Source organism: Hemiscyllium ocellatum, chromosome 42, assembly GCF_020745735.1.
Source record: "Hemiscyllium ocellatum isolate sHemOce1 chromosome 42, sHemOce1.pat.X.cur, whole genome shotgun sequence".
Lineage (NCBI taxonomy): Eukaryota > Metazoa > Chordata > Chondrichthyes > Orectolobiformes > Hemiscylliidae > Hemiscyllium > Hemiscyllium ocellatum.
This window is the reverse complement of record NC_083442.1, coordinates 9039027-9066003: the sequence shown is the minus strand read 5'-3', so window position 1 is coordinate 9066003 and position 26977 is coordinate 9039027. Positions and strand designations below refer to the sequence as shown.

The window sequence follows — 26977 nt, the reverse complement described above, 5'->3', positions numbered from 1 at the left end:
CTTTTAAACCTCTATCAAGTCACCTCTCATCCTTTTTTGCTCCAATGAGTAAAACCCTAGCTCCCTCAACCTTTCTTAAGACATGCCCTTCAGCCCAGGCAGCAGCCGAGTAAATCTCCTCTGCAATGTCTCCACATCCTTCCTATTATGAGGGAACCAGAATTGAACACAATATTCCAAGTGTGGTCTGACCAGTTACAACATAGCCTCGTGTCTCTTAAACCCAAACCCCCTACTAATGAAAGCCGGCACATCATATGCCTTCTCAATAACCCTATCAACTTGGGTGGCAACTCTGAGTGATTTATGAATGTGGACCCCAAGATCCCTCTGTTCCTCAACACGGTCAAGAATCCAGCTTTAAACCCTATACTCTGCATTCCACCTTCCAAAATGAATCGTTCACACTTTTCCAGGTTGAATTCCATCTGCGACTTCTCAGCCCAGCTCTGCATCCTGCCATTGTCTCACTGCAACCTATAACAGCCTTCCACACTACCCACAACTCCACCAACCTTTGTGTCATCGACAAGCTTACTAACCCACCTTTTCCCTTCCTCATCCAAGTCATTTATAAAAATTACAAAGAGCAGAGGTCCCTGAGCAGATCCCTGTGGAACACCATTGGTCACCAAACACCAGGCTGAACACCATCAATTACCATTCCCAGCATCTATGGGTCAGCCTATTCTGTATCCAGACAAATTTCCTTGTATCCCATGCCTCCTTACTCTCTGAATAAGCCAACCTTATAAAACACTTTGCGAAAATCCATACAGACCACATCCACTGCTCTACCTTCATCAACATCTTTGTCACAACCTCAAAGAATTCAACAATGCTTGTAAGGCATGACCTACTCCTCACAAAGCCATGTTGACTATCACTAATCAGGCTATGCTTTTCCAAACAGTCATAAATCTGGTCTCTCGGAATCCTCCCCAATAATTCGCCTACTCAGTAGTAAAGGTGTGGAATGCCCTGCCTGCAACAGTATTAACTTGTCAACTTTAAATGTATTTAAATGGTCATTGAATAAATGTATGGATGATAATGGAATAGTGTAGGTTAGATGGGCTTCAGATTGTTGCGCCAACCGGTGAAACCATCGAGGGTTGAAGGGGCTGCACTGTGCTGTAAGGTTCTATGTTCTACCACCAATGCAAGACTGACTGATCTGTAATTACCAGGATTATCCCTCTTCCCTTTCTTGAACAAGGGAATAACATTGCCACCTTCCAACCATCTGGTACTACTCCAGCAGATAGTGAGGAATTGAAGATCATCACCAAAGGTGCAGTAATTTCTTCCCTCACTTTCCATAGTAACCTTGGATATATCCTGTCTGGACTAGGGGACTTATAAATCCTCATGTTTTTGAAAGTTTTCCTTCCTAAAAACAACCTGTTTGAGCCTATCAGCCTGCTTCACACTGTCCTCACAAACGACAAAGTCCCTCTCACTACTGAATACTGAAGCAAAGTATTCATTAAGAACCTCCCCTATTTCCTCTGACTCCAGACACAAGTTCCCTCCATTATCCCTGATCGGCCCTACCCTCACTCTGGCAATCTACTTGTTCTCACGTAAGTGTATAACAACTTACGGTTTTCCTTAATCCTACCCGCCAAGGCTTTTTCATGTCCCCTTCTCGCTTTCCTAAGTACATTCTTCAGTTCCTTCCTGACTACTTTGATATCTTCTACAGCCCTGTCTGATCCTTGCTTCCTCAACCATAAGTAAGCTTCCTTCTTCCTCTTGACAAGAGATGTTTCACACCTCGTCATCCAAGGCTCCTTCACCCTACCTTCCAGTCCTTGCCTCAGAGGGACAAATCTATCCAGCACTTGCAGCAAGTGTTCCCTTAACAAACTCCACATTTCTGTTGCGCATTTCCCTGAAAATATCTGCTCCCAATTTAGGCTCCGCAGTTCCTGCCTAATAGCATTGTAATTCCTCCCCCCTCAATTAAATACTTTCCCATACTGTCTGCTCTTGTCTATATCTCCTACTATAGTAAAAGTCAGGGTGCTGTGATCACTATCACCGGAATGCTCTTCCACCGAGAGATCTGACACCTGACCTGGCTCGTTGCCGAGCACCAAATCTGATATGGCCTCCCCTCCAGTCCACCTATATACATATTGAGTGAGGAATCCTTCCTGGACAAGGTCTGATTCATCCAAATTATTTGCGCTAAGGAGGTTCTAATCAATATTAGGGAAGTTGGAGTCACCCATGACAACGACCCTGTTACTTCTGCACATTTCCAAAATCTGCCTCCCAATCTGCTGCTCCCTGTCTCTGTTGCTATGGGGAGAGGGAGTGGGGAGGGGGAGTGGGAGAGGGGTGGTGGGGGGGGCTCTATATAAAACTCCGAATAAGGTGACAGCTTCTTTGTTGTTTCTGACTTCCACCCATATGGACTCTGTGGACAAACCTTCCTTCCTTTCCACGACTTCCCTTTCTGCAGCTGTGATAATATCCCTGATTAGCAATGCTACTCCCCCACCTATTTTACCTTCTTCCCTATTCCTCTGGAAACATCCAAACCCGGAACATCCAACAAGCATTCCTGCCCGTGATATTCAAGTCTCCGTAATGGCCACAACATTGTAGCTCCAAGTACTGATCCATGCTCTAAGTTCATCACCCTTATTCCTTACACTTCTTGCATTAAAATAGACACACCTGTCATAATGACTGCAACTTTGCCCTATCAACTCTCTATATGCTTTACTTGCTTGTTCACCACCTAACTCATCCTTTGACTGTAGCTCCGGTTCCCATCCCCCTCCCATATACACTTAATGGCAAGTTCTTGGGAAATGTTGCTGAACCTTGGAGTGTAGATTCATAATTCCTTGGAAGTGGAGTCACAGATAGATAGGATAGTGTTCAAAGTTTGGGAGAAGATTTGTAGCTCGGGCGCTCATTGTTGTGGTTCTGTTCGCCAAGCTGGGAAATTTGTATTGCAGACGTTTCGTCCCCTGTCTAGGTGACATCCTCAATGCTTGGGAGCCTCCTGTGAAGTGTTTCTGTGATCTTTCCTCCAGCATTTGTAGTGGTTTGAATCTGCCACTTCCGGTTGTCAGTTCCAGCTGTCCGTTACAGTGGTCGGTATATTGGGTCCAGGTCGATGTGCTTATTGATTGAATCTGTGGATGAGTGCCATGCCTCTAGGAATTCCCTGGCTGTTCTGTTTGGCTTGTCCTATAATAGTAGTGTTGTCCCAGTCGAATTCATGGTGCTTGTCATCTGCGTGTGTAGCTACTAAGGATAGCTGGTCATGTCGCTTCGTGGCTAGTTGGTGTTCATGGATGCGGATCGTTAGCTGTCTCCCTGTTTGTCCTATGTAGCGTTTTGTGCAGTCCTTGCATGGGAATTTGTACACTACATTGGTTTTGCTCATGCTGGGTATCGGGTCCTTCGTTCTGGTGAGTTGTTGTCTGAGAATGGCTGTTGGTTTGTGTGCTGTTATGAGTTCTAGTGGTCACAGTAGGTCTGGCTGTCAGTTCGGAAATGCTCTTGATGTGTGGTAGTGTGGCTAGTCCTTTGGGTTGCGGCATGTCGCATACCATACATCAAGAGCATTTCTGAACTGACAGCCAGACTACTGCAACCACTAGGGCTCATAACAGCACACAAACCAACAGCCACTCTCAGACAACAACTCACCAGAACGAAGGACCCGATACCCAGCATAAGCAAAACCAATGTAGTGTACAAATTCCCATGCAAGGACTGCACAAAACGCTACATAGGACAAACAGGGAGATAGCTAACGATCCGCATCCATGAACACCAACTAGCCACGAAGCGACATGACCAGCTATCCTTAGTAGCTACACACGCAGATGACAAGCAACATGAATTCGACTGGGACAACACTACTATTATAGGACAAGCCAAACAGAGAACAGCCAGGGAATTCCTAGAGGCATGGCACTCACCCACAGATTCAATCAATAAGCACATCGACCTGGACCCAATATACCGACCACTGCAAAGGACAGCTGGAACTGACAACCGGAAGCGGCAGATTCAAACCACTACAAATGCCAGAGGGAAGATCACAGAAATGCTTCACAGGAGGCTCCCAAGCACTGAGGATGTCACCTAGACAGGGGACGAAACATCTGCAACACAAATTCCCAGCTCGGCGAACAGAACTACAACAGATAGGATAGTGGGGATGGTGTTTGGTATGCTTTCCTTTATTGATCAGAGCATTGAGTATAGGAGTTGGTAAGTTATGTTGTGGCTATACAGTACGTTGGTTAAGCCACTTTTGGAATATTGTGTGCAATGTGGTCTTCCTCCTATAGGAAGGATGTTGTGAAACTTGAAAGGGTTCAGAAAAGATTTACAAGGGTGTTGCCAGCGTTGGAGGGTTTGAGTTATAGCGAGAGGCTGAACAGGCTGGGGCTGTTTGCCCTGGAGTATTGGAGGCTGAGGGGGGACCTTATCAATGTTTATAAAATCATAATATGTATGAATAGGTTGAATAGATAAAGTCTTTTTCTTGGGGTGGGTGAGTCCAGAACTAGAGGGCATAGGTTTAGAGTGAGAGGGGAAATATTTAAAAGGGACCTAAATGTCAACCCAACATTTTCACACAGTGGGTGGTGGTGAGGATGGAATGAGCTGCTAGTGGAAGTGGTGAAGGCTATTACAATTACAAAATTTAAAAGACATCTGGATGGGTATATGAATAGGAAGGGTTAGAGGAATATGGGCCAAATACAGGCAAATGGGACTAGATTAATTTAGGATATCTGGTCAGCATGAACGAGTTGGACTAAAGGGTGTGTTTCCGCGCTGTACATCTCTGACTCTGTGATTCTATAACAAGTCTGAGGTGACGCATTTTGGGAGGTCAAATGCAAGAGGAAAGCATATAGTACATGGCAGGACTCTTAGGAGCATTGGTATACAGAAGAATCTTGGAGTGCAAGTCCCTGGTTCCCTGAAAGTAACAAGTGAATAAGGTGGTAAGGAAGGCATATCTTGTCTTTATTGGTCAAGGCACTGAATATAAATGTTTGCAAGTCATGTTGCAACTATATAAGACTTTAGTTAGGCCATGTTTGAAGTATTGTGTTAAGGTATGGTCACCACCCTATAGGAAAGCTGTGGAGATTTTGAAGAAGGTAGAAAAGAGGTTTACCAGGGTGTCATCTGGACTGAAGCACATTGGCCAAAAGGAGCAGTTGGACAAACTTGGATTGTTTTCACTTGAGTATCAGAGGTTGAGGGGCAGCCTGATTGAATTAAATAAAATTCTGAGGCATGGATAGGGTAGAAATTAGAATCTTTCTGCCAGGGAGGAAATCTCAAATATTAGGGGGCACAGGTTTAAGGTGAGAGAAGAACAGTTTAAAGGAGATGGGTGAGGAAATTGTTTTTTAAATACTCAAGAGGGTGGCAGGTGCTGCCGGGGAGGTGGTAGAAGCAGAAACATTTAGCAAAGTTTAAAGTATTTAGACAGACACATGATACATGAACATGCAGGGAATAGTGGGATACAGACCATGCAGAGGCAGATGAGATTAGTTTAGTTGGCATAGACATAGTGGGTCATGGTTGGCACAGACATAGTGTGCTGAAGGGCCTGTTCTTGTGCTATTCTATGTTCTATCTTACTGCATCAAGCATTTTAAGTCAGGATTATTAACACTCGCTCTATGCTAAAATACATGATAATTTTTTCTAGGTTTGAAGTAATTTCATTCTGTTGAGGGTATGAAAAGAGATGAGTCACTACCTATTTTTCCATACCAATAAATTAGATGATTCCTTTAAATTTCATATTTTATGATGTACTTTAGAAGCTCTGTATGGATAGATTGTGAATAACAGGCACTAGCTACAGTTTAAAGCTAGGGCACTGAAAGAAACTCAAATACTTATGCTGATTTACAAATTATTAACTTCCAAGAATTATGTTGCTTATACATATTTTTAACTAATAGATACAAAAACCAATGAAATCAATGCCACATTTTCTTGATTGACAGGCTCCTTGTGTGATTTAAACAAAATTTTAACTAACCATCTGTACTGAACAACGTGTATGTTCTCTCAGATGATACCGAAGAAAGAAGACCCTTACTAAGATGAACTAGAGGGTAGCATATTTGACTCATTACACCTCTGTGTTACTGCAGTTCAGATTAGCGCATTAACTACATGTTAGAAGTATACAGCAAATCATTTAGCATCTGTAAGGAGAAAGGCAGTTCCACAAATTTGAATGTAACTGTTTCATAGAACAATTGGTTTCTTACCTGAAATTTGGCATAATTTTCCAAATTACATAGAAGAGAGATTCAGGACAGAATGCAGTTTGGCTTCCTTGCCATAAGGCACAAAGTGTTTTCCGGAACTCTTCTACCAGGGAGCTGTAACATTTAACAAAGAAACAGAAAAAAGGATTTGTTAATCATGTTGCACTAAGACTCTTGGTCACTGACTCCCACATCTGATACAAGGTCATATGTGGTTCAGTTGTAAGGGGAGGAGATAGGCAGTTCTGTGGTCAAAAACGAGACTCCCGAATGGTATGTTGCCTCCCGAATGGTAGGTGCACGGGTCATGGATGTCTCCGATCAGCTGCAGGACATTCTGACGCTGTCGTGGTGCACGATATAGGTAAAACAACAGGATGAGTCCTACAAGCAGAATTTAGGGAGTTAGGAGCCAAGTTAAAAATTAGGACCTCAGAGATAGTAATCTCAGGATTTGTACCAGTGTCACGTGCTAGTCAGAGTAGAAAATAAAAGAATAGGCAGGATGAATGTATGGGTTGAGAGATGGTGCAGGAGGGAGGGGTTCCAATTTTTGATACATTGGGATCGGTTCTGGGGGAGGTGGGTCTTTTAGAAAGAACAAAAAAATTACAGCACAGAAACATGCCCTTATGCCCTCCAAGCCTGCACTGATCCAGACCCTCTATCTTAACCTGTTACCTAATTACTAAGGGTCTGTATTCCTTTACTCCCTGACCATTCCGTATCTGTCTAGATACATCGTAAAACAATGCTATCGTGCCCGCCTCTACCACATCCGCTGGCAATGCATTCCAGGGACCCATCACCCTCTGCTTAAAGAACATTCCACACATATCTCCCTTAAACTTCTCCCCTCTCATCTTGAACTCATGACTCCTAGCAACTGAGTCCCCCACTCTGGGGGAAAAAGCCTCTTGCTATCCACCGTCTATACCTCTCATGATTTTGTAGACCTCAATCACGTTCCCCCCTCAACTTGCATCTTTCTAATGAAAATAATCCTAATCTATTCAACTTCTCTTCATGACTAGCACCCTCCATACCAGCCAACATCCTCATGAACCTCCTCTGTACCATCTCCAAATTATCCACATCCTATTGGTAATGTGGCAGCGAGAACTGTACACAGTATTCCAAATGTGGCTGAACCAAAGTCCTATACAATAGTAACATGACCTGCCAACTCTTTACTCAATACCCTGTTCGATTAAGGAAAGCATGCTGTATGCCTTCTTGACCACTCTATTGACCTGAGTTGACACCTGCAGCGAACAATGGTCCTGAACACTCAGATCTCTGTGCATCAATTTTCCCTAGGACTTTTCCATTTGCTTTATAGTTTGCTCTTGAAACAAAGGGAAAACATTAGCAATTCTCCGGTTCTCCAGTCCTCCAGGACCTCACCAGTGATCAAATTGGACAGTCTATACCTGCGCCAGACTGGGACCGATGTCCAAAGGGGTGCTTTCGCTCATGCTGTTGGAGAGGGTTTAAACTAATGTGGCAGTAGGAATGGGAACCAAATGAGGTGGCTAGTGGACAGTAAGGAAGTTGTAACTAAAGCCAGTAAGGAACAAATAATGAAGTCAGCGTGACTAAGAGGAAGTGTAGGCAGGGAGCAGATGATCTTCCCTCAACCAAGTCTCAGTAATAGCATACTCTCTGGTACTAAAGCAAACCCTAAGATCATCTGCCTTACCTACTACACTTGTCGCATTAAAACAAATGCACCTCAGACCACTTGTCCCTTTGCGTTCATCATTTGTTCCCTGCCTACACTTGCCCTTAGTCACACTGACTTCATTATCTAGTTCCTTACAGGCATTAACAAAAGCACCCCTTTGGACATTGGTTCCAGTCCAGCCCAGGTGTAGACCATCCAATTCGAACACAGGTGAGGTCCTGAAGGACTGGAGAATTGCTAATGTTTTCCCCTTGTTTAAGAAGGGTAGCAGGGATAATCCAGGTAATTATAGACCGGTGAGCCTGACGTCAGTGGTAGGGAAGCTGCTGGAGAAGATATTGAGGGATAGGATCTATTCCATTTTGGAAGAAAATGGGATTATCAGTGATAGGCAACATGGTTTTATACAGGGAAGGTCATGTCTTAACAACTTAATAGAATTCTTTGAGGAAGTGACAAAGTTGATTGATGAGGGAAGGGTTGTAGATGTCATATACATAGACTTCAGTTAAGGATTTGATAAGGTTCCCCATGGTAGGCTGATGGGGAAAGTGAAATCACATGGGATCCAGGATGTACTAGCAAGATGGATACAGAACTGGCTGGGCAACAGGAGAGAGACAGGAGTAGTGGAAGGGAGTTTCTCAAAATGGATAACTGTGACTATTGGTGATCCACAAGGATCAGTGCTGGGTCTCCTGTTGTTTGTGATACACAAAAATGATCTGGAGGAAGCTATTGGTGGTCTGATTAGCAAGTTTGCAGGTGACACGAAGATTGGTGAAGTAGCAGATAGTCAGAGAATGCAGCAGAATATAGATAGATTGGAGAGGTGGGCAGAGAAATGGCAGATGGAGTTAAATCTGGGCAAATACGAGGTGATGCATTTTGGAAGATCCAATTCAAAAGCAAACTATACAGTAAATGGAAAAGCCCTGTGGAAAATTGATGTACAGAGAGATCTGGGTATTCAAGTCCATTGTACCCTGAAGGTGTCAACACAGGTCAATAGTGTGGTCAAGGCGGCATACAGCATGATTTCCTTCATCAGACAGAATATTGAGTACAAGAGTTGGCAGGTCATGTTACTGTTGTATAGGACTTTGGTTCAACCACATTTGGAATACTGTTTGCAGTTCTGGTCGCCACATTACCAAATGAATATGTTTGCTTTGGAGAGGGTACAGAGGAGGTTCATGATGATGTTGCCTGGTATGGAGAGCACTACTTATGAACAGAGGTGAGTAGATTAGGATTATTTTCGTTAGAAAGATGGAAGTTGAGGGTGGAACCTGAATGAGGTCTACAAAATCATGAGAGGTATAGACAGGGTGGATAGCAAGAAGCTTTTTCCCCCCAGAGTGGGGAACTCAATTATATGGGATCACAAGTTCAAGGTGAGAGGGGAAAAGTTTAAGGGAGATATGCATGGAAAGTTCTTTATGCAAAGGGTGGTGGGCGCCTGGAACATGTTACCAGCCAAAGCAGACATGATAGGGTCATTTAAGATGCATCTAGACAAGTACAGAAATGGGCAGGGAGCAGAGAGATACAGATCCTCAGAAAATAGGTGACAGATTTAGACAGAGGATCTGGATTGGTGCAGGCTTGGAAGGCCAAAAGGCATGCTCCTGTACTGTAAATTTCTTTGTTCTTTGAACTTATGAGGCCATTTCGACTCATTTCCCCTGTCCTGGTTTTCAAAATATGGAGCTCCATTCTACCTTACACAAGTATTATAATGTCGAAAGAGTGTAAACTCACTTTAAGGCAGAAAGTGTTTTCTGAACTTTTAAACTGAATTTAAAGTACAGCTTGAACAGAAGCTAACAGACAGGCTGTTCCAAAATAGATACATGTAACAATTAGCTGTTAAATGGATACCGGAGGTTTTGTTGCTGTTTGAGAACAATTCAAATTTAACCAATTAATTTAAATTATGCCCAGGATACTAAAACCCAATTGAATTTGAAGTTACTTTATCGACAACATCGAACCAATGAGAGTGTATGATGTTGGGGGTAGAAAACCAGGGTATTTTGAAACTTTGGTCACAGCAATTACCATAGAGCCGGAGAGCTAACTATCCATCTAACATCTTGCTCTCAAAGAAATAAGAAGACAATCTCTTTCAAAAGATATCTTTTCCTGTAAAAGCAGTAAAAGGAAAGACGACAATCCAGGGAGATCAGCAGACAGAAGACTGAAAACAGCAGAGAAGACAGAGTCTGTGTGGACTTGAGATTAAGTTAATGTAATGTTTAATAATTGTTATTAAAGCAGCACTTTTAGAGTTGGGGTCAGACAGTAATTAGTTAAAAAAAAGGAGCTTCGATTTGTTAATAGTTTTTAATAGTTAATAGTTAATAGTTAGGAAAGCCAATTGTTATTTTTTGTTAAGTAATGGAAATTATGAGTTCTCTTTCACTCCCTCACACTTTTAATAGGTTACGAGGTGAGGCAAGCTCTACTACAAACCCACAGACTCCCACAGCTACCTGGACTACACCTCCTCTCACACTGTTTCTTGTAAAAATGCCATCCCTCATTTGTCAATTCCTCCGCTGCATGTGTTTCCAGGATGATTAATTCCACCATAGAAAATCTCAGATGGCCTCCTTCTTCAAAGACCACAATTTCCCCTCCCACTTGGTCGACAATGCCCTCCAGCACATTTCCTCCACTTCCCACACCTCTGCCCGTGAACCCCACCCCTCCCAACGCTACAAGGACAGAACACCCTGGTCCTCACCTTCCTACCCACCAATCTGCATATACATTGATTCATCCTCTGCCACTTCCACCACCTCGAAGGATATCCTCGCATCCCTATCAGCATTTCAGAGAGACCATTCCCTCTGCGACTCCCTTATCAGATCCATGCAGCCCTCGTCCCACTCCTGGCACCTTCCCCTGCCACCGCAGGAAGTGCAAACTCTGCGCCCACACCTCCCTACTCACCTTTGTTCAAGGCCCACAAATGTCATCACTGTACTCGTTGCACCTGATGTAGTCTCCTCGAAATCAGGGATTCAGGACACCAACCTACAGATTGTTTCAGAGAATATCACTGTGCCACCCGCACCAACCAGCCCTGTGGCTGAACACTTCAACTCTCCCTTCCACTCCACCAAGGATATGCAGGTCCTGGGCCTCCTCCATTGTCAAACCCTAAACACCCGATACCTGGAGGAAAAATGCCTCATATTCTGCCTTGGGACCCTGCAACCCCACAGAATTAATGTGGATTTCACCAGTCTCCTCATTTCCCCTCTCCCACCTTATCCCAGTCAAGCTTCCAACTCGGCACCGCCCTCTCAACCTGACCATTGTCTTTCCCATCCATCTGCTCCATCCTCCTCCTCTGACCTATCATCCTCTCCCCCACCTTCTTCGACCTATTGCAGTCTCAGCTACCTTCCCCACCAACCCACTCCCATCCCATTTATCTCTCAGCCCCCCAGCCCACAAGCCTCATTCCTGATGAAGGGCTTATCCCCAAAAGATCGATTCTCCTGCTCCTTGGACACTGCCTGATCTGCTGTGCTTTTCCAGCACCACACGCTCAACTCTGATATCCAACATCTGCAGTCCTCACTTTCTCTGAACTTTTCTGGATGTTTGGTTATAATTAACAAAGGGGTTCAACCCTCTGCGTCATAATACATGAATATTTTATTGAATTACCCTCTTTACATTTAGAAGTTGTTATGGATTCTGTTCTCTAACTTTCTGGTTAAGAAAAGTCATTGGCTGCTAAAGGTTTTGAATTTTATACAAACACAGCACAATACAGCACTCACACTTTTACAACTGCTTTGAAAATGATGATAGCCATTAATCAATGAGACACAAATTGTTGAAAATCATTTGATCCTTTCTGAAATTTAGATTTGGATCCAAAATAAATTAGAATCTTGGATTGCTTGCAGTGTAGGAGCTGGTCATTTAGCCCTTTGTTTCTGTACTGGGCCCCTGAAGGAGAAGTTCACTTAGTGTCACTCTCCTATCTTCTCCCTTTGGCCCCACGCATTCTAAGTTTTCAGATGATGATCCAAATCTCTTTGAAAACATCACTGGAGACCCCCATCTCCACCAAACTCTTAGGTAGTACATTCCAGGTTCTAACCAACAAAAATTCTGAATTCCTTTCTTTAACAAGATGGTAAGATTAGAAATTTTCCAGTTCATCAGCACCAGGCCAGAGAAAGAAATCATGGGTATTGGTGCCTTTCATGTTTCCAGATCCCCTGTACACAATTCTGCCCTCATTCTAATCTTTGATAGATTTTGATGACCACCTTCTTGTCAATGTCTTATAGAATGGGAAAAAAAAACACCTAATATTAGACGTTGCCACCATACAGTAAGAACAGCTTCTGTATTTGAGTTGATATTTGATCTATTTTGACTTCCGTGGAAACAACATTTGAAGAATCCAACAATAAAGTCAATTATTTAACTCCCATTAAACTTAAAAGGTACAACACGCAAGAAACACAACCACCTGATGAAGGAGCAGCGCTCTGAAAGCTAGTGCTTCCAAATAAACCTGTTGGACTATAACCTGGTGTTGTGTGATTTTTAGCTTTGTCCACCCCAGTCCAACACCAGCTCCTCCAAGTCATGAAGCAAGGAAAGTAATGATTTCCTCAACACCACTGTAGTTAATTGGTACAGGACATCACACATTAGTTAAAAAAAGTTTTTTTTTCAAAATAACCTTTAGAAACTTGTACACAAAAAAGGTAATGTAAACATCTGCAAGCTTTTTGAAATCACAGCTGAACTGTTGCATATGCACAGTCACTGGAACATTTAACTTGGTAGTTACTACTGAAATCACTGCTTTTTAGATCTCAATTCAAGATTTAAATTTAACAACTGACTTGGCCTTCAATTAGAGATTCCACATTAATTTTCAAGGAGTTCATTACATCACTGGTTTCAAATTTTCCTGGCTCCCAGTTAGCTAAGTACTCCCTTATTGACAGCTTTAATACTGTTTGACATCTTTTCAAGCCATCTCAGTTTCTTCCCACCAGCTCCCTTGTAGTGTCTCCTCCTTTCCTTCCTATCCCACTTGAAATCTCATTTCTTCCCTCTTCTCCTTATAGCCTCTTGCTTTCCTCCCTTTCCTTCACTTTAGAGCCACCTCCTTTATTTATACAACATCCTTTTCCCAATGCAGTTCACCTCTTTCCCTCTGTCTTCATCCTCTCCACGTCCAGCTCAATTAAAATTTATGCAGAGTGGAATAATTCTCATCAGTACTACAGTATGAATACTTGCCTGCTGATCTTTTTAAATAATAGAAGAACGTTTCCAAGAATGGACATCTTGCAGTCTTCATTTTACTTTCTGAACTAGTTTTCTCTAACAGCACCTGCTTTAGTCAATATTACAGTGCACTGAAATCAAAGAAACCTAGGAACATACACACTGTTATCTCCTTGGCTCCGAGTGTGATAAGTCCTTCTCCCTGCAGTTTTACCACTGCGCAACTCCACTGCTGGAAGCTCCTTGAAATAACAGCAGAACTGCTGGATGTTGCTGCAAATGAATAACAGTGAAATGACGACAGTTATTTGAAAAGTATGCCATCACTACCTTTATATTCTGAAGTGTGTATTTTTAATTATTAGTTGTCCAAATTTTCCTTAGTGTCATGCTAAATAATACATGCTTAAAAGCAATCACAAGGTAGCAAACTAATTGTTCAGTCTCTGGAACAAGTGAACATCATATAGAGTTTCCCTGAGGTGAGATTACTGCCTGAAGAGTGCTTCAGCATGCTGATCACAGTTACAGTGCAATCAGCTCTTATTGTCCTTATCCTAGAACTCAGCCAGGAGCTGATAGTGCAACTAGTACCAAGAGTACTCTGAAGTGAGCTCATGTGTCTCCTGGAAACTATTCAGATTGCACTTTATTCTGAACACTTCATCAATTGGATCATTGCCTTCTTGTTGCTCTTAAGTATTAACTTTCAAGTGTAGGAGTGTGGGGTTTTTTTGCAAAAAGTACCAAGTGTGCACTAATGAAATTGCAAGATAGATCCAGCCAATATCATACTCAAAACTGCAACTCATTTGTAACACGTTTGTTTTTATATTCCTAGTCTATGCCATGCAGGGAAATGGAGTCAAAGTTCATGGTATAGACTAGAAGCTTATGCTTCCACCCAAGTTATTAATGCATAAAAATTAAATTGACAAAAGCATCACAAACAAGATCCTGAGGGTTTTTTCATTTAATTCTTGAGTAGATCAGATAGACCCAAGGTTCTATCTGAAAGGTCCAGGTTCAATCCCTGATGTGTGTTACATGAAACAGTACAGGTGTTGGACAAAGGTGGACAAAGTCAAAAGTCACATGACACCAGAGTGTTTCTCCTTCATCAGATGAAGTGACAAAGGAGCAGCATTCCAAAAGCTTGTGATTTATGATAAGCCTGTTGGACTATAACCTGGTGTTGTGTGATTTCTGACATAGAAGAGTACAACAAGCCCTTTGGTCCACGATGTTGTGCTGAACATCACACCAAGTTGAACTAATCCCTTCTGTCAGCTCATTGTCCATATCCCTCCATTCGGTGCTTATCTAAAAGCCCCTTAAAATGCCCCTATTGAATCTGTATCCAACACTACTTGCTCCAGGCACATACCATTCTGTGTAAAAAACCTGACCCTCTCACCTTAAATGTATGAGACATGTCAAATCTGGGGAAAAGATTCTGACCGTCAACCCTAACTATGCCTCTCATAGTTTTGTAAACTTCTATCAGGTCACCCTTCAGCCTCCGCCCTTCAAGACAAAACAACCTTAAAGCTCATACTCTCTAATCCAGGTTGCATCCTGATAAATCTCTTCTGCACCCCCTCCAAAGCTTCAATATTCTTCCTGTAGTGTGGTGACCAGAAGTCAATGCAATACTCTGAAGTGTGGCCTGAACTAAGTCTTACAAACCTGCAACATAATTTCCTGACTCTTATACTCCATACCCAAACTGATAAAGGCAAGTATACCATACGCCTTCTTTACCACCCGGTTTACTTGTGTGGCCACTTTCAGTTAGAACAGGACCCCAAGATCACTCTGGATATCAATGGTGTTAAAGGGTCCTGCCATTTTTCCTTGGCAATCAAATGTTAAAGTGTAGCAGCTCACACTTATCCAGATTAAACACCAACTGCCTTACCTGCCCACACCACTCCACCCACACCTGCAACTGATCTATATCCCATCATATCCTTTGACAACCTGCTACACTATTCACAACTCCCCTGATCTTTGTATTGTCTGCAAACTTACGAACCCACATAATGCTTCCTGATGAACAGCTTATGCCCGAAATGTCAATTCTCTTGCTCCTTGAATACAACCTGACCTGCTTTCATTTTCCAGAACCACATTTTTTGACTCATCTATGTTCTCATCCAAGTCATTTATAAAAGTCACCAACAGAGGTCCTAGTATAGATCCCCATGGAACAGCTCTAGTCACAGACCCCCAGCCAAAAAAAAAATCTTTCCACCACTACCCTCTGTTCTATTGGCAAGGCAATTCTGAATCTAAATGGCCAAGTCACCATGGATCCCATACATCTTAACCTTCTGGATGAGCCTACCTTGTCGAAAGCTTTACTAAAATCCATGAAAACAACACCCATTGCTCTACCTTCATCGATCACTCTCGCCACCTCCTCACAAAACTCAATCAAATTAGTCAGACATGACATGCCCCACACAAAGTCATGCTGATTTTTAATAATTAGACCACGCTTTTCCAAATGCACATAAATCCTATCCCTAAGAATCCTCACCAATAGATTCCCAACCACCAATGTGAGACTATAATTTCCTCGGTTATCCCTATTTCCCTTCTTGAACTGAAGAACAACATTAACTGTTTGCCAGTCCTCAGCAACTCTCCAATAGCAAGAGAGGATACAAAGATCTTGGTAAAGGCCCCAGCAATCTTCTCTCTTGCCTCTCTCAAGACCCTGAAATAGATACCATCATGCCCTGGGGACTTATACACAAGAGGTCTAACACCATTTTTTTCTTGACTTCAAAATGCCCTAGCATTTTAGCATGCTCCACACTAATCTCACTATCCTCCACATCTATTTCTTTGCTAAATACTGACAGAGTGTTGAAAAAACAGATTTCCCCCTTTGTTCCTGCCTTCGGGTCAGGGCAATAAGTAAAATGGCTGCAGTGAATGTTTCTTGATGTTTTCCCACTGCTGCATTTTAACTTGCTCTATTGAGCAGAGAAATGGACCAGCCAATAGAAGGCAGTGTGGGTCCTTTTTAAAAATATGTCACCTTCCAAAAACTACATCAGGCTCTGACTCCTATTTCAAACCGAGGGCTTCCCAGGGAGATTTGTGTTTTCCCCACAAAGTCCATTACAGTGGCAAGGGAAGCTAACTTCACCAGAGGCTCAAAAGTGAGAATTAATCGTTTTTGATTTTGTTTCTTTGTGGCAAAGAAGATCAGGAATACTCTATCATCCTCAAAGAGGAATGTTGGGCCTCTCCACCCCTTACCTGACCGCCAAGAATGTTTCTTTGTGCCCAAGTCAGCAGCCTGAAATTACACACCTGTCCACTGTTGAGCAAATGCTTCTCATCAGTTTAGGGTTGGTTCCTAAATGGGGGCTGTGTATCGACTTATCCAGAGAAGTCCCAGGATGTTAAAATCTCTAAGACCACATGCTGTGATAGACTAGATATTTTTCTGCCTGCCTTGGTTCCTGCCACATAACCTTTGGGAGATCAAATTGGCTCCTTAATCTGGAATCCCATTTGCAAGTCTCGAGTAGGTCAACCACTGTTGAACAAGTATACTGCAATCACTCCTACATCAAGTATACTATAAGTGCATTTACTGCATCTGATTATACATATAATCCAAAGGGTTTTTGAACAGATCAATTTAACTCAACTCTGATTCAACATCAACTTTATATACAAGGTATAGCGTTGTACCTTGGCAGCATTAAAATATTTAGAGGGAAAAAGCACTTTTTAAAAACCTGCATGGAGAACATGGGTCCACTGCTTTTTGTCATTCATGTAAATGGTTTGGATGTGAATACAGGAGGTACATAAGTTTGTAAGTTTGCAGTTGACACCAAAATTGGAGGTGTAGTGAACAGTGAAGAAGGTTATTGTAGAGTACAATAGGACCTTGGTCAGATAGGTCGACAGTCTGAGGAGTGGCAGATGGAGTTTAATCTAAATAAATAGGAGATGCTGCATTTTGCTGGGACAAGTCAGGGTAGGACTTATACACTTAATGGAAAGATCCTGAGGCATGTTGCCAAACAAAGAGGCCTTGGAGTTCAGGTTCATAGTTTCGTGAAAGTGGAGTCGCAGGCAGGTTGAGGAGTGAAGGTGATGTTTGGTACACTTGCCTTTATTGGTCAGACCAACAAAAACAAGGACTACAGATGCCGGATATCAGAGTTGAAAAGTATGGTGCTAGAAAAGCACAGCAGGTCAGGCAGTATCTGAGGAGCAGAAAAATCGATGTTGCGGGCAAAAGCCCTTCTTCAGGAATGAGGCTGGGAGCCTCAGGGGTGGAGAGATAAATGGGAGGGGATGGTGTTGTTGGGGTGGGGAAGGGAGCAGGGGGGAGCTGAGGGTGCAATGGGTGGATAGAAGTGGGAGTAAAGGTGATAGGTCAGAGGGGAGAGTGGTGCAGATAGGTGGGAAGGAAGATGGATAGATGGGACAGGTCATGAGGACGGTGCTGAGCTGTAAGCTTTGAACTGGGGTAAGGTGGGAGGAAGGGAAATGAGGAAACTGGTGAAATCCAGTTGATGCCATGGGGGTTGATGGGTCTTAAGGCGGAATATGAGGCGTTCATCCTCCAGGTGTCAGGTGGTAAGGGAGTGGCGATGGAGGAGGCTTAGGACCTGCATGTCCTCAGCAGAGGGAGGGGGGAGTTGAAGTGTTTGGCCACGGGATGTTGGGGTTGGTTGATGCGGGTGTCCCAGAGATGTTCTCTGAAGCGCTCTGCAATTAGGTGTCCTGTCTCCCCACTGTAGAGGAGACCGCATCAGCAGCAACGGATACAGTAAAGTGGTTTACATTGTTTATTGGTCAGTGCATCGAGTATAGGAGTTGAGAGGTCATGTTGAGGTGATACATTGCAGGGCCCTACCGAGGCCAATTTTGGAATATTGCGTTCAATTCTGGTCTCCCTGCTCTCGGAAAGTTGTTGTGAAACTTGAAAGGGTCTAGAAAAGATTTACAATGATGTTACTCACATTTTAACATCCTGGGGCTTCTCTGGATAAGCCAGCTATGCAGACCCTATTCAGCTCCAGCCCTAAACTGGAAGGGTTTGAGATAAAGGGAGAGGCTGAGTAGGCTGGGGCTATTTCCCCTGAAGTGTCAGAGGCTTAGGGGTGACCTTATAGAGGTTTATAAAATCATGAGGGGCATGGAAAGGGTGAATAGCTAAAATCTTTTTCCCAGGGCAGTTGAGTCCAAAACTAGACAGCATTGGTTTACGGTGAGAGGTGCAAGGTTTAAAAGGGACCTAAGGGAGAACTTTTTCATGCAGTGGGTGGTGCATTAATGCCAGAGGCAGTGGTGGAGGCTGGTACAATTGCATTTAAAAGGCATCGGAATGGGTATACGAATAGGAATAGTTTGGAGGGACAAGGCCGAATGCTAGCAAACTAAATTAATTTAGGATATCTGGTCAGTATTAACAAGTTGGACCGAAGGGTCTGTTTCTGTGCTGTACATTTCTATGACTCTATGGCATCAGGCAGACACTGAAAGCGTTCAGGTTAAATACATGCCTGTGAGCTTTGCCACTGTGTGTACACAAGGTTTCAGTTACCACTAACATTTATTCAATCCATACTGCAAAGGGAGTCATACTAATTAGGCATAGATTGGGATAACACATTCTTTTAAAATATCTTCTCTGAATGAAATCATTACACTTTTAGTAACCATCATTAGATCAACCAATCACAATTGCTCCCTCACATTCAAAAGCAGAACGCTCCATATTGAAAACAATCTAGAAGACTTATTTTTTTTTAAATTAGTTAACAGGGTGTCAGCTGGCTATCCAACTCTAATTGAATTTGAAGACTGGGTGTTTTGAACAGCTGTACCCTTATACCCATAGTGCTGTCAGAGGAGGAATACTGGGATTTTTAATAATTGATCTGAAAAATGGCAATATGCAAATTTAGATGGTGTGTTACTTGGGAAGAGTATTCGCATACACCTACTGCCCTTCTCCTTTCAGGTGGTAGAGTTTGTAGGTTTGCGAAGTGTCATCAAAAGAAACTTTGTGAGTTGTTGCAGTGCATCTTGTAAATGGTACTAACTGCAGCTCCAGTATGTTGGTGGTGAAGACAGTGAAAGAGAGACTAGATGCCCGGTAATTGGATGGTGGAGTGTTGCTGAGTTGAATGCATTCAGGAAAGTGGAGAATATGTAATCATGCTCCTGATTAGAAAGTTGCAGATGGTGGACAAGCCATGAGGAGTCAGGTGATGGATTAGACTTCCAGTCTCTGACATGCAAAAATGACCACGTTTGCTTAGCCAATGATGCTTATCTCATTCAAAAAAAAACTTTAAAATACATCAGATTAAAAAACAACTCCCATGGTCTGTGTATGCTACCACTTCTGGTTGCTCTGACCCATTAATGGAATGAGACATACTACAGCAGCTGTAGTAGAAGCTCGGGACAACAGCAGTAAGGTATGATTCTAACATTGAGGTTGTTGTTTGACTAGTCTGTTGGACAATTCTTAATTTTGGCTGAAGTCTGGAATGTAAAGAACATTATGCAGGACTGACTAGTATCTTTGTTATGTACTATTACAGTGCTCAGGTCTATCATATTTTATCTTTGTTATATTTTGTGTAGTCATTTGGTACAACCGAAATAGCCTAGCAAGCCATTGTAAGGGGAGATAACAGTTAACTTCACTGCTTGTTTGTTATCAACTAACAGTGTGAATTAATGCCTGGGACCCAAATAAAAGGGAACAGATGATGGATACATTAAGAGTTAATTAGGTTTGATCTGGCTGTATAAATATGGGGAGCTCATAGTCAGTGGGGTTTAAGGTCTGTTGTGGTGCAATGGTGGGATCCCTACCTCTGAGCCAGGAGGTCCAGGTTTAAGTCCCAGATGTGTAATAACATCTCTGAGCAAGACAATTAAAAATATCTAAAAAAAAAATTGGTGGAGTGAATGTATTATGGAGTATGGCTAACTGAAAGGATATTACATTGTGGCCCTGGGTTAATTCTTTACCAAAAAGGAAGCACGTTTGGCCTTTGTACTTTCACTACTTTACAAAAGCAGAATAAGCAGCAAAGATTTTTTTCAGAATTGGAGCTCAATGATTTGAGCATGGATGAAGGTTTGGGCAGAGTGTTAACTTTTCAGGGATAAAATTTCGCAAAAAGTTAAATCTATTGATTGCTTATGAGGCATGGTCAAACTTGGACATGGAAAAATACAAAATGGAATTCAGTAGCTTTCATTGCAGAGATTTCAATAGGAAATTCCCCTATGTGTTGTTGGACTGTGACAAAATATGGACAGTATTAAGTCAGAGAAAGAAAATGGAGATACAGGCCAAAAAGAGGGTTTTGTACTGTTCATAAGAAGTTTCAGCCCAGTGAGAAAAGTATTGATGGCAGAAGCTTTCAATTGTACAGGATTAGTGGAAACAGAGAGTGTGCTGTCTGAATGCTACCTTGACTCTGTGTAAAAAGAAAATTGAGATAAGGTTAGGAAATTTGATAATTCTAGAGTTGAGGATGATAGCACACAAATCTTTGAAAAGACTGGTTAATCCTTATAAAATAAGAATTGATCATTTTATTAGCATAACTTAGTTCTTAATGAAGTAATGTCATTAAGTACACCGTTGATGGAAAAAGCACAGATGAAATTGGAGACGGAAAATCACCAAGCTAACATTTGGAATATGTGAATTTGCAATTTACACAATTGGGACAAGATTGCATTTCCTTTATGCAAGTTAACCTTTCCAAGGGAAAAAAAAATAAGTTTCCATTTCAACACAGCAGCAAGAGAGGGAAAGCATAATGGAAGTATAACTACTGATTGGGAAGATGTGACATCACAGAGAAGTTGACTGGAATGTGATTTTAAAACCTGTATTTTTTGGAAGGAGGAACTAACTGAAAAACAGCAGGAATAAGTCAAAGTTGGAACAAATACATTATAAAATAGCATAAGTACACAAAATAGGAGAAGGGAAAGAGAGTTAGTGCAAAGGAAGCATGTTTACAGTATTTGAATATAAACATAAAAAATACTATTTCAAAAAATGAGTAATTAAGGGGCTTAAGGGAAGTCATGGCAGCTGAGCTTGTACCCATGATATGCTCATCCTGTATTATGAAACAAATATGGAAGCTTCAGTTGTCCCTGCTGAAGTGTATCCAACTGTAGCTTCTGGTATTTCAGAGTTACAGCTGCAGGTGAATTCACTATGGAGCACCTGTGATGCTGAGCATGTCATAGATCGCACAGTGAAGTGGTCAAAATGCAGATGAATTCTGAACAGGTAGGAACGGCATGCATGACCACAAGGCAGAACAGAGGAAGGCAGGCAGTGCAGGAATCTGTGATCATCCCCCTTTCTACAGATATACCACTCTTGGATACTGTTGGGGGAGAAATGATTAGATTAGATTAATTACAGTGTGGAAACAGGCCCTTCGGCCCAACATGTCCACACCGACCCGCCGAAGCGCAACCCACCCATACCCCTACATTTACCCCTTACCTAACACTACGGGCAATTTAGCATGGCCAATTCACCTGACCTGCACATCTTTGGAGTGTGGGAGGAAACCGGAGCACCCGGAGGAAACCCACGCAGACACGGGGAGAACGTGCAAACTCCACACAGTCAGTCGCCTGAGTCGGGAATTGAACCCAGGTCTCTGTTGCTGTGAGGCAGCAGTGCTAACCACTGTGCCACCGTGCCGCCCACTAAATATGACTGTAGGGGAAAGCAGTCAGAGCCAGTTTCATGGTAGGCTTGTTTCACAAGAGCAGATAGATAGGGGAGGCGACAGCCTAGAGAGATTTTAATCACTGGACTATGAATCCAATGACCCAGGTAACGTTCTGGGGACCTGGGTGAAATTCTGCCACAGCATATAGTGGAATCTGAATTCAAAAGAATCTGAAATTAGGAGTCTAATTTCATGAATTCTTTGTCAGAAAAACCACTTGGTTCACTGTCTTTTGTGCAAGGAACCTTCCATCATTACCCGGTCTGGCCTACATGTGACTCCAGACCCACAGTAATTAGGTTAGATTAGGTTTCCTACAGTGGAAACAGGCCCTTCAGCCCAACAAGTCCACACCGACCCTCTGAAGAGTAACCCACCCAGACCCATTCCCCTGTCCTACAATGTGATTGACTCTTAGGGAGGGGCAATAAGTGCTGACCTGGCAGATGATGCTTCTTCTCGTGAATGAATAATAGAGAGAAAAAAAAAATCAGTTGTAAGGAAAAGAGACAGGCATATCTGTAGCCACAAAAGAGACCTTTAGGTTACACTGCCTCCTTGCTGTCAGGGAACTCACTCAACAGCTGCAGGACATTCTGAAGGGGAAGCACAAACACACACATTGGTACCAATGACATAGGCAGGAAAAAAAAATTGAGAGAGCTAGGAAGTAGACTAAAGAACACAAACTAAAATTCTGGATTACTCTGAAACCATGTGCTAGTTAGTAGGAAGTTTGTCCAGTGGCTGGAGAATTGGTGATGGATGGGGGTTTTAGATTTCTTGGAAATTGTGCCTATTTATGCAGGTGACAGGTCCTGTACATGGCAGATGAGCTGCATCTGAACCAGAACAGGACCAGTTTCCTTGTGGGGAGGTTTATTAGTGCTGTTAGGGAGGGGTGGGACCTTGAAAGAACATTCAACAGGTGAGATGCATGGATGAAATTAAAAGAGACAGCAAGGTAGCCAAGAAGGCACAAGGGAGTTTGCAAGATTGGATGGTATTTATTGTAATGCAAGGAATCTGAAGAACAAGGCTGATGAGTTGAGGTGAAATATTGATCAGGGAATCTGTAGTGATTGGAAACAGGTGGACATTGTTGATCATGAGGGTTGTTAACTAGGGCTAATCAGGAAGCCCTGGCCAACCAGGGAGTGATTTAGAATCCCCTCTGTTCAGGGGACTGATTTTGAGCTGGCTAGCTAGCTACAGTCAGGGTACTGCTATTGGTTTTAGTTTTGGGGGCCCGATTCCTGAACTGGCTGATCTTCACAGTCAGTGTGTTACTGGTGTATTTTATTTCTCGCCAGGCAACTGTTGCTTCATTGGCTTGTTGCAGCCTGTGTGTTACTTGTTTCTCCTTTCATTTTGAGAAAGGATTATGCTGACTTTGTGGCAGGGCTTAGCCCTTACACTTTGTCTGCACTTTTTTTTTGTTTTGCATATGTTTTCACTTTTTGGTGTTTGGACTGAGTCAATGAGACTATTGTGGATGGACTAGGCCTCTGTTGAGACTGAACACTTGTATGTGTGCTGTAGGGTGTGCGTTTGCTGCCTTTGGGAGTAGATCCTGTCTTCTTGCTGGTTGGTTTTATCAACTGAACTGTGCCTTGTGTCCCTGGGTCTGACAGACCTTCATGTGACCTAGAATGTTCATAGGTGATCCCGAAAACTGTCACCCCAATAGCTGGTGGGTGAGTGGACAATCTTTAGCAAAATGGTCCTGAGGGAGGTGTGGGATGGGCTATCATGGAGGTGGTGGCCAGAAGGTGTCAGGGTAGGCTAGGGGCTGCAAGGCATATGGGCCATCCTGAGTGCTATCATCCTGGGGAGGTATGGGGCAGGCCAATCTAGGTTGCTGGAAGGTAGGTCAGGGCAGTCCATGGGCTGGATGGTGTCAGGGTGGGTAAGATCCAGATGCGAGCTGCATAGGAGGTGGACTGAGAACTGGAAGGCTGACAGCTTGCTTGTAGGAAAGAAGATTAGGCTGATCTGGTCAGTACACTGGGTGACGGAGGACCAGCCTGCTGGAAAGCATACCTGGGGAAACTCAGTCAGTACACAGGACGACTGAAGACTGACTGTCCCTCAAAGGCTAGCCAAGGACTGCCTGATCAGTGTGGTGTGACTATTAGGTGGTGTGTAGGGTACCTGGGGTGGGAGTGTGGGGTGTGGAGCTAGGTATCCTAATTGGTGTTTTTCATTTTTGCCTATACTGTTTTGTAGACTACTGATTTTTGTTCCTAGGTGCAGACGATGTGTAAAGTGTTTGCAGTTGTAAATTGTTTGCGGTTCTATTTGGCTTTTGTTTATGGTAAACTTTGCCCTTGGGGCTGAACTGGACTCTTTTTTCTGGATTTGTCATTATGGTATTTTTTTTTTTAAAAAGGACAGTGACACTTGTGGAAAAATTTTCTGTAGTGTTTTGTTTTGAGATATCAGGCACCTTATGGCCGTCACAATTTCTCATATCCAAAATACAATACAACAGTAATGTTACATAACAAATGAACAAAAAAAATACAAATGGGATTTAGAATCTCATCGATTCAGGGGACTGTCTGAGCTGGTTGGCTAGCTACAGCCAGTGTACTGTGCACAAATAAATAAAGGATTATTTGGTGACATGATACTGGCCTCAATGTAATTATTTCAGTGGCAACAGAAGAAAACAGGACATGCCTGAAAAAGATGCTTGCAATAGTCATCTTGGAGTTGGGATAAGCATTTCTGGTACTATGCCTTTATTTGGGAAGTCTGACTCGTTTGATCCTACTGTTGAAGACTGGGCGCAATATGGAAAGAATGTAAGGTGAGGTCAGCTCCTACGACTTGTGAAGTGAGGTGGTCTTGAACAAGTGTGGATCACCTGAAAACTTACCTCGGACAGGACCAAAACATAGCTGGCCCCTCAGAACAGCCAGAAGGCCTGTCAGAAACCATCGGTTCTCCCCCTCTGTCTAACGTCAAGGAAAGCGGAGTCTGTGGATGTAGCCTTGACACCATTGTTGCCAGAAGAGGAGGAAACCTTCAAGACATTCCAGATGCAAAAGACTGGCTACAGTCCAATATGTGTAGCCCATGTCAGAGTCTGAATCAAGGGAACTGGAACTGGGGCAAAAACACCACAGAGAAAGCTACAAGAAAAAGATTAGGCCTACATCCCTGGACTTAATTGGGGAGGTACATAGTGACAGGAACTAGGTGGACTCTCTTGACTAAGAGGTCCTTGATTGGACTTGTTAACCCAGGCCAATCAGGAAAGCCTAGCTGACAAAATTAAACAGGGGATTAACTGCAAGGTGGGTAGGGGCGGGCTGCCTTAGTGTTTGAAAGGTGGGAGGGGTGGGGCTTGCTGGGTCTGTATTGTCTGCACTTCTGTATGTAACCGTATTGTTTAATGTACAAATGTTGTTGTCACTGTCTTATGTGGAACTGGGATTTGAGGTTTATCCTCCTCTCCCTGTAAAATGGTAGGGTTTGGGGCCTAGCTTTGCTGCTCCTCTCCCTTGTAAAATTGCTGTCTCTTGTACAGCTGTAAATGTTTATTGTAAACTTTTGTAATTTGGTTAATAAAAAAAAATTAAACCGGGGATTAACTGGAAGGGGCACGGGGTGGACCGAGAACTGGAATGTGGGTAGGGGCGGGCTGCCTTAGAGTGGTTGGAAGGTGGGAGGGGTGGGGGCTTGCTGGGTCTGTATTGTCTGCACTTCTGTATGTAACCGTATTGTTTAATGTACAAATGTCATTGTCACTGTCTTGTCATGTGTGGAACTGGGATTTGAGGTTTGCCCTCATCTCCCTGTAAAATGGTCAAACGGTAGGGTTTGGGGCTTAGCTTTGCTACTTCTCTCCCTTGTAAAACTGCTGTCTCTTGTACAGCTGTAAATGTTTATTGTAAACTGTTTTGTAATTTGTTTAATAAAATTTTTTAAAAAAAAAATAAACACGAGATTCAGAGCTCCTCAGTTTAGGGGACTGACTCTGTGCTGGCTGCTATTACAGTTGGTTTCTACTTCTCTCTTTATTGGGGAGGGGGAGGAAACCTGATTCCTGAACTGGCTGAATTATTTAGCCAGTTTAACTGGCATTCCTTTTAGTGAGGACTGATTGTGAAACTCTTGATGCAAGTAATGTGTTTCAGGTGTAACTCAGTTCTCATAAAAAAAATTAAACCAGGGATTTAGAATCTCCTTAGTTCAGTGGACTGACTCCAAGCTGGCTGGACACAGGCAGCATACTGTGCACAAGTAAATAAAGGCTAATGGGATACTGGCTCTGTGCGGTACAGCAGCACGATGGCTGTGGTTACCACTGCTGCCTCACAGAGACTGGGTTTGATTTCTGACTTGAGCGACTGTCTGTGTGGAGTTTGCACATTCTCCCAGTGTCTGAATGGGTTTCCCCATGGTAGGCTACTGCAAAAATTACGGAGGTATGGCATTGAGGGTGCATTAGAGGTTTGGATTAGGAATTGGCTGGCTGGAAGGAGACAGAGGGTAGTAGTTGATGGTATAGGTTCATCTTGGAGTGCAGTTACTAGCAGTGTTCCACAAGGATCTGTTTTGGGACCATTGCTGTTGGTCATTTTTATAAATGACCTGGAGGAGGGGCTTGAAGGCTGGGTGAGCAAGCTTGCGGATGATACGAAAGTCGGTGGAGTTGTGGACAGCGAAGAAGGATGTGGCAGGTTACAGCGGGATATAGATAAGTTGCAGAGCTGGGCAGAAAGGTGGCAAATGGAGTTCAATGTAGCCAAGTGTGAAGTCATTCACTTTGGTAGGAGTAACAAGAAGATATCCATTACTGGGCTAATGGTAGGCTACTTGGTAGTGTGGATGAGCAGAGGGATCTTGGTGTCCATGTACACAGATCTCTGAAAGCTGCCACCCAGGTAAATAGTGCTGTGAAGAAGGCATATGGTGTACTGGGCTTTATT

The 26977-nt window shown here is 43.0% G+C and overlaps 1 protein-coding gene across 2 annotated transcripts in view; it reads right to left on the bottom strand.

The window, feature by feature from the left end:
- usp3 (ubiquitin specific peptidase 3) overlaps nucleotides 1-26977 on the bottom strand; it is a 215072-nt gene that overhangs the window by 67885 nt on the left and 120210 nt on the right. For both annotated transcript variants that reach the window (XM_060853656.1, XM_060853655.1), the window contains 2 exons: nucleotides 13417-13530; nucleotides 6291-6404 (listed from right to left, as the gene is read on the bottom strand). In XM_060853656.1, coding sequence (XP_060709639.1) covers nucleotides 6291-6404; nucleotides 13417-13530 — 228 coding nt within the window. The remainder of the gene's footprint in view (nucleotides 1-6290; nucleotides 6405-13416; nucleotides 13531-26977) is intronic.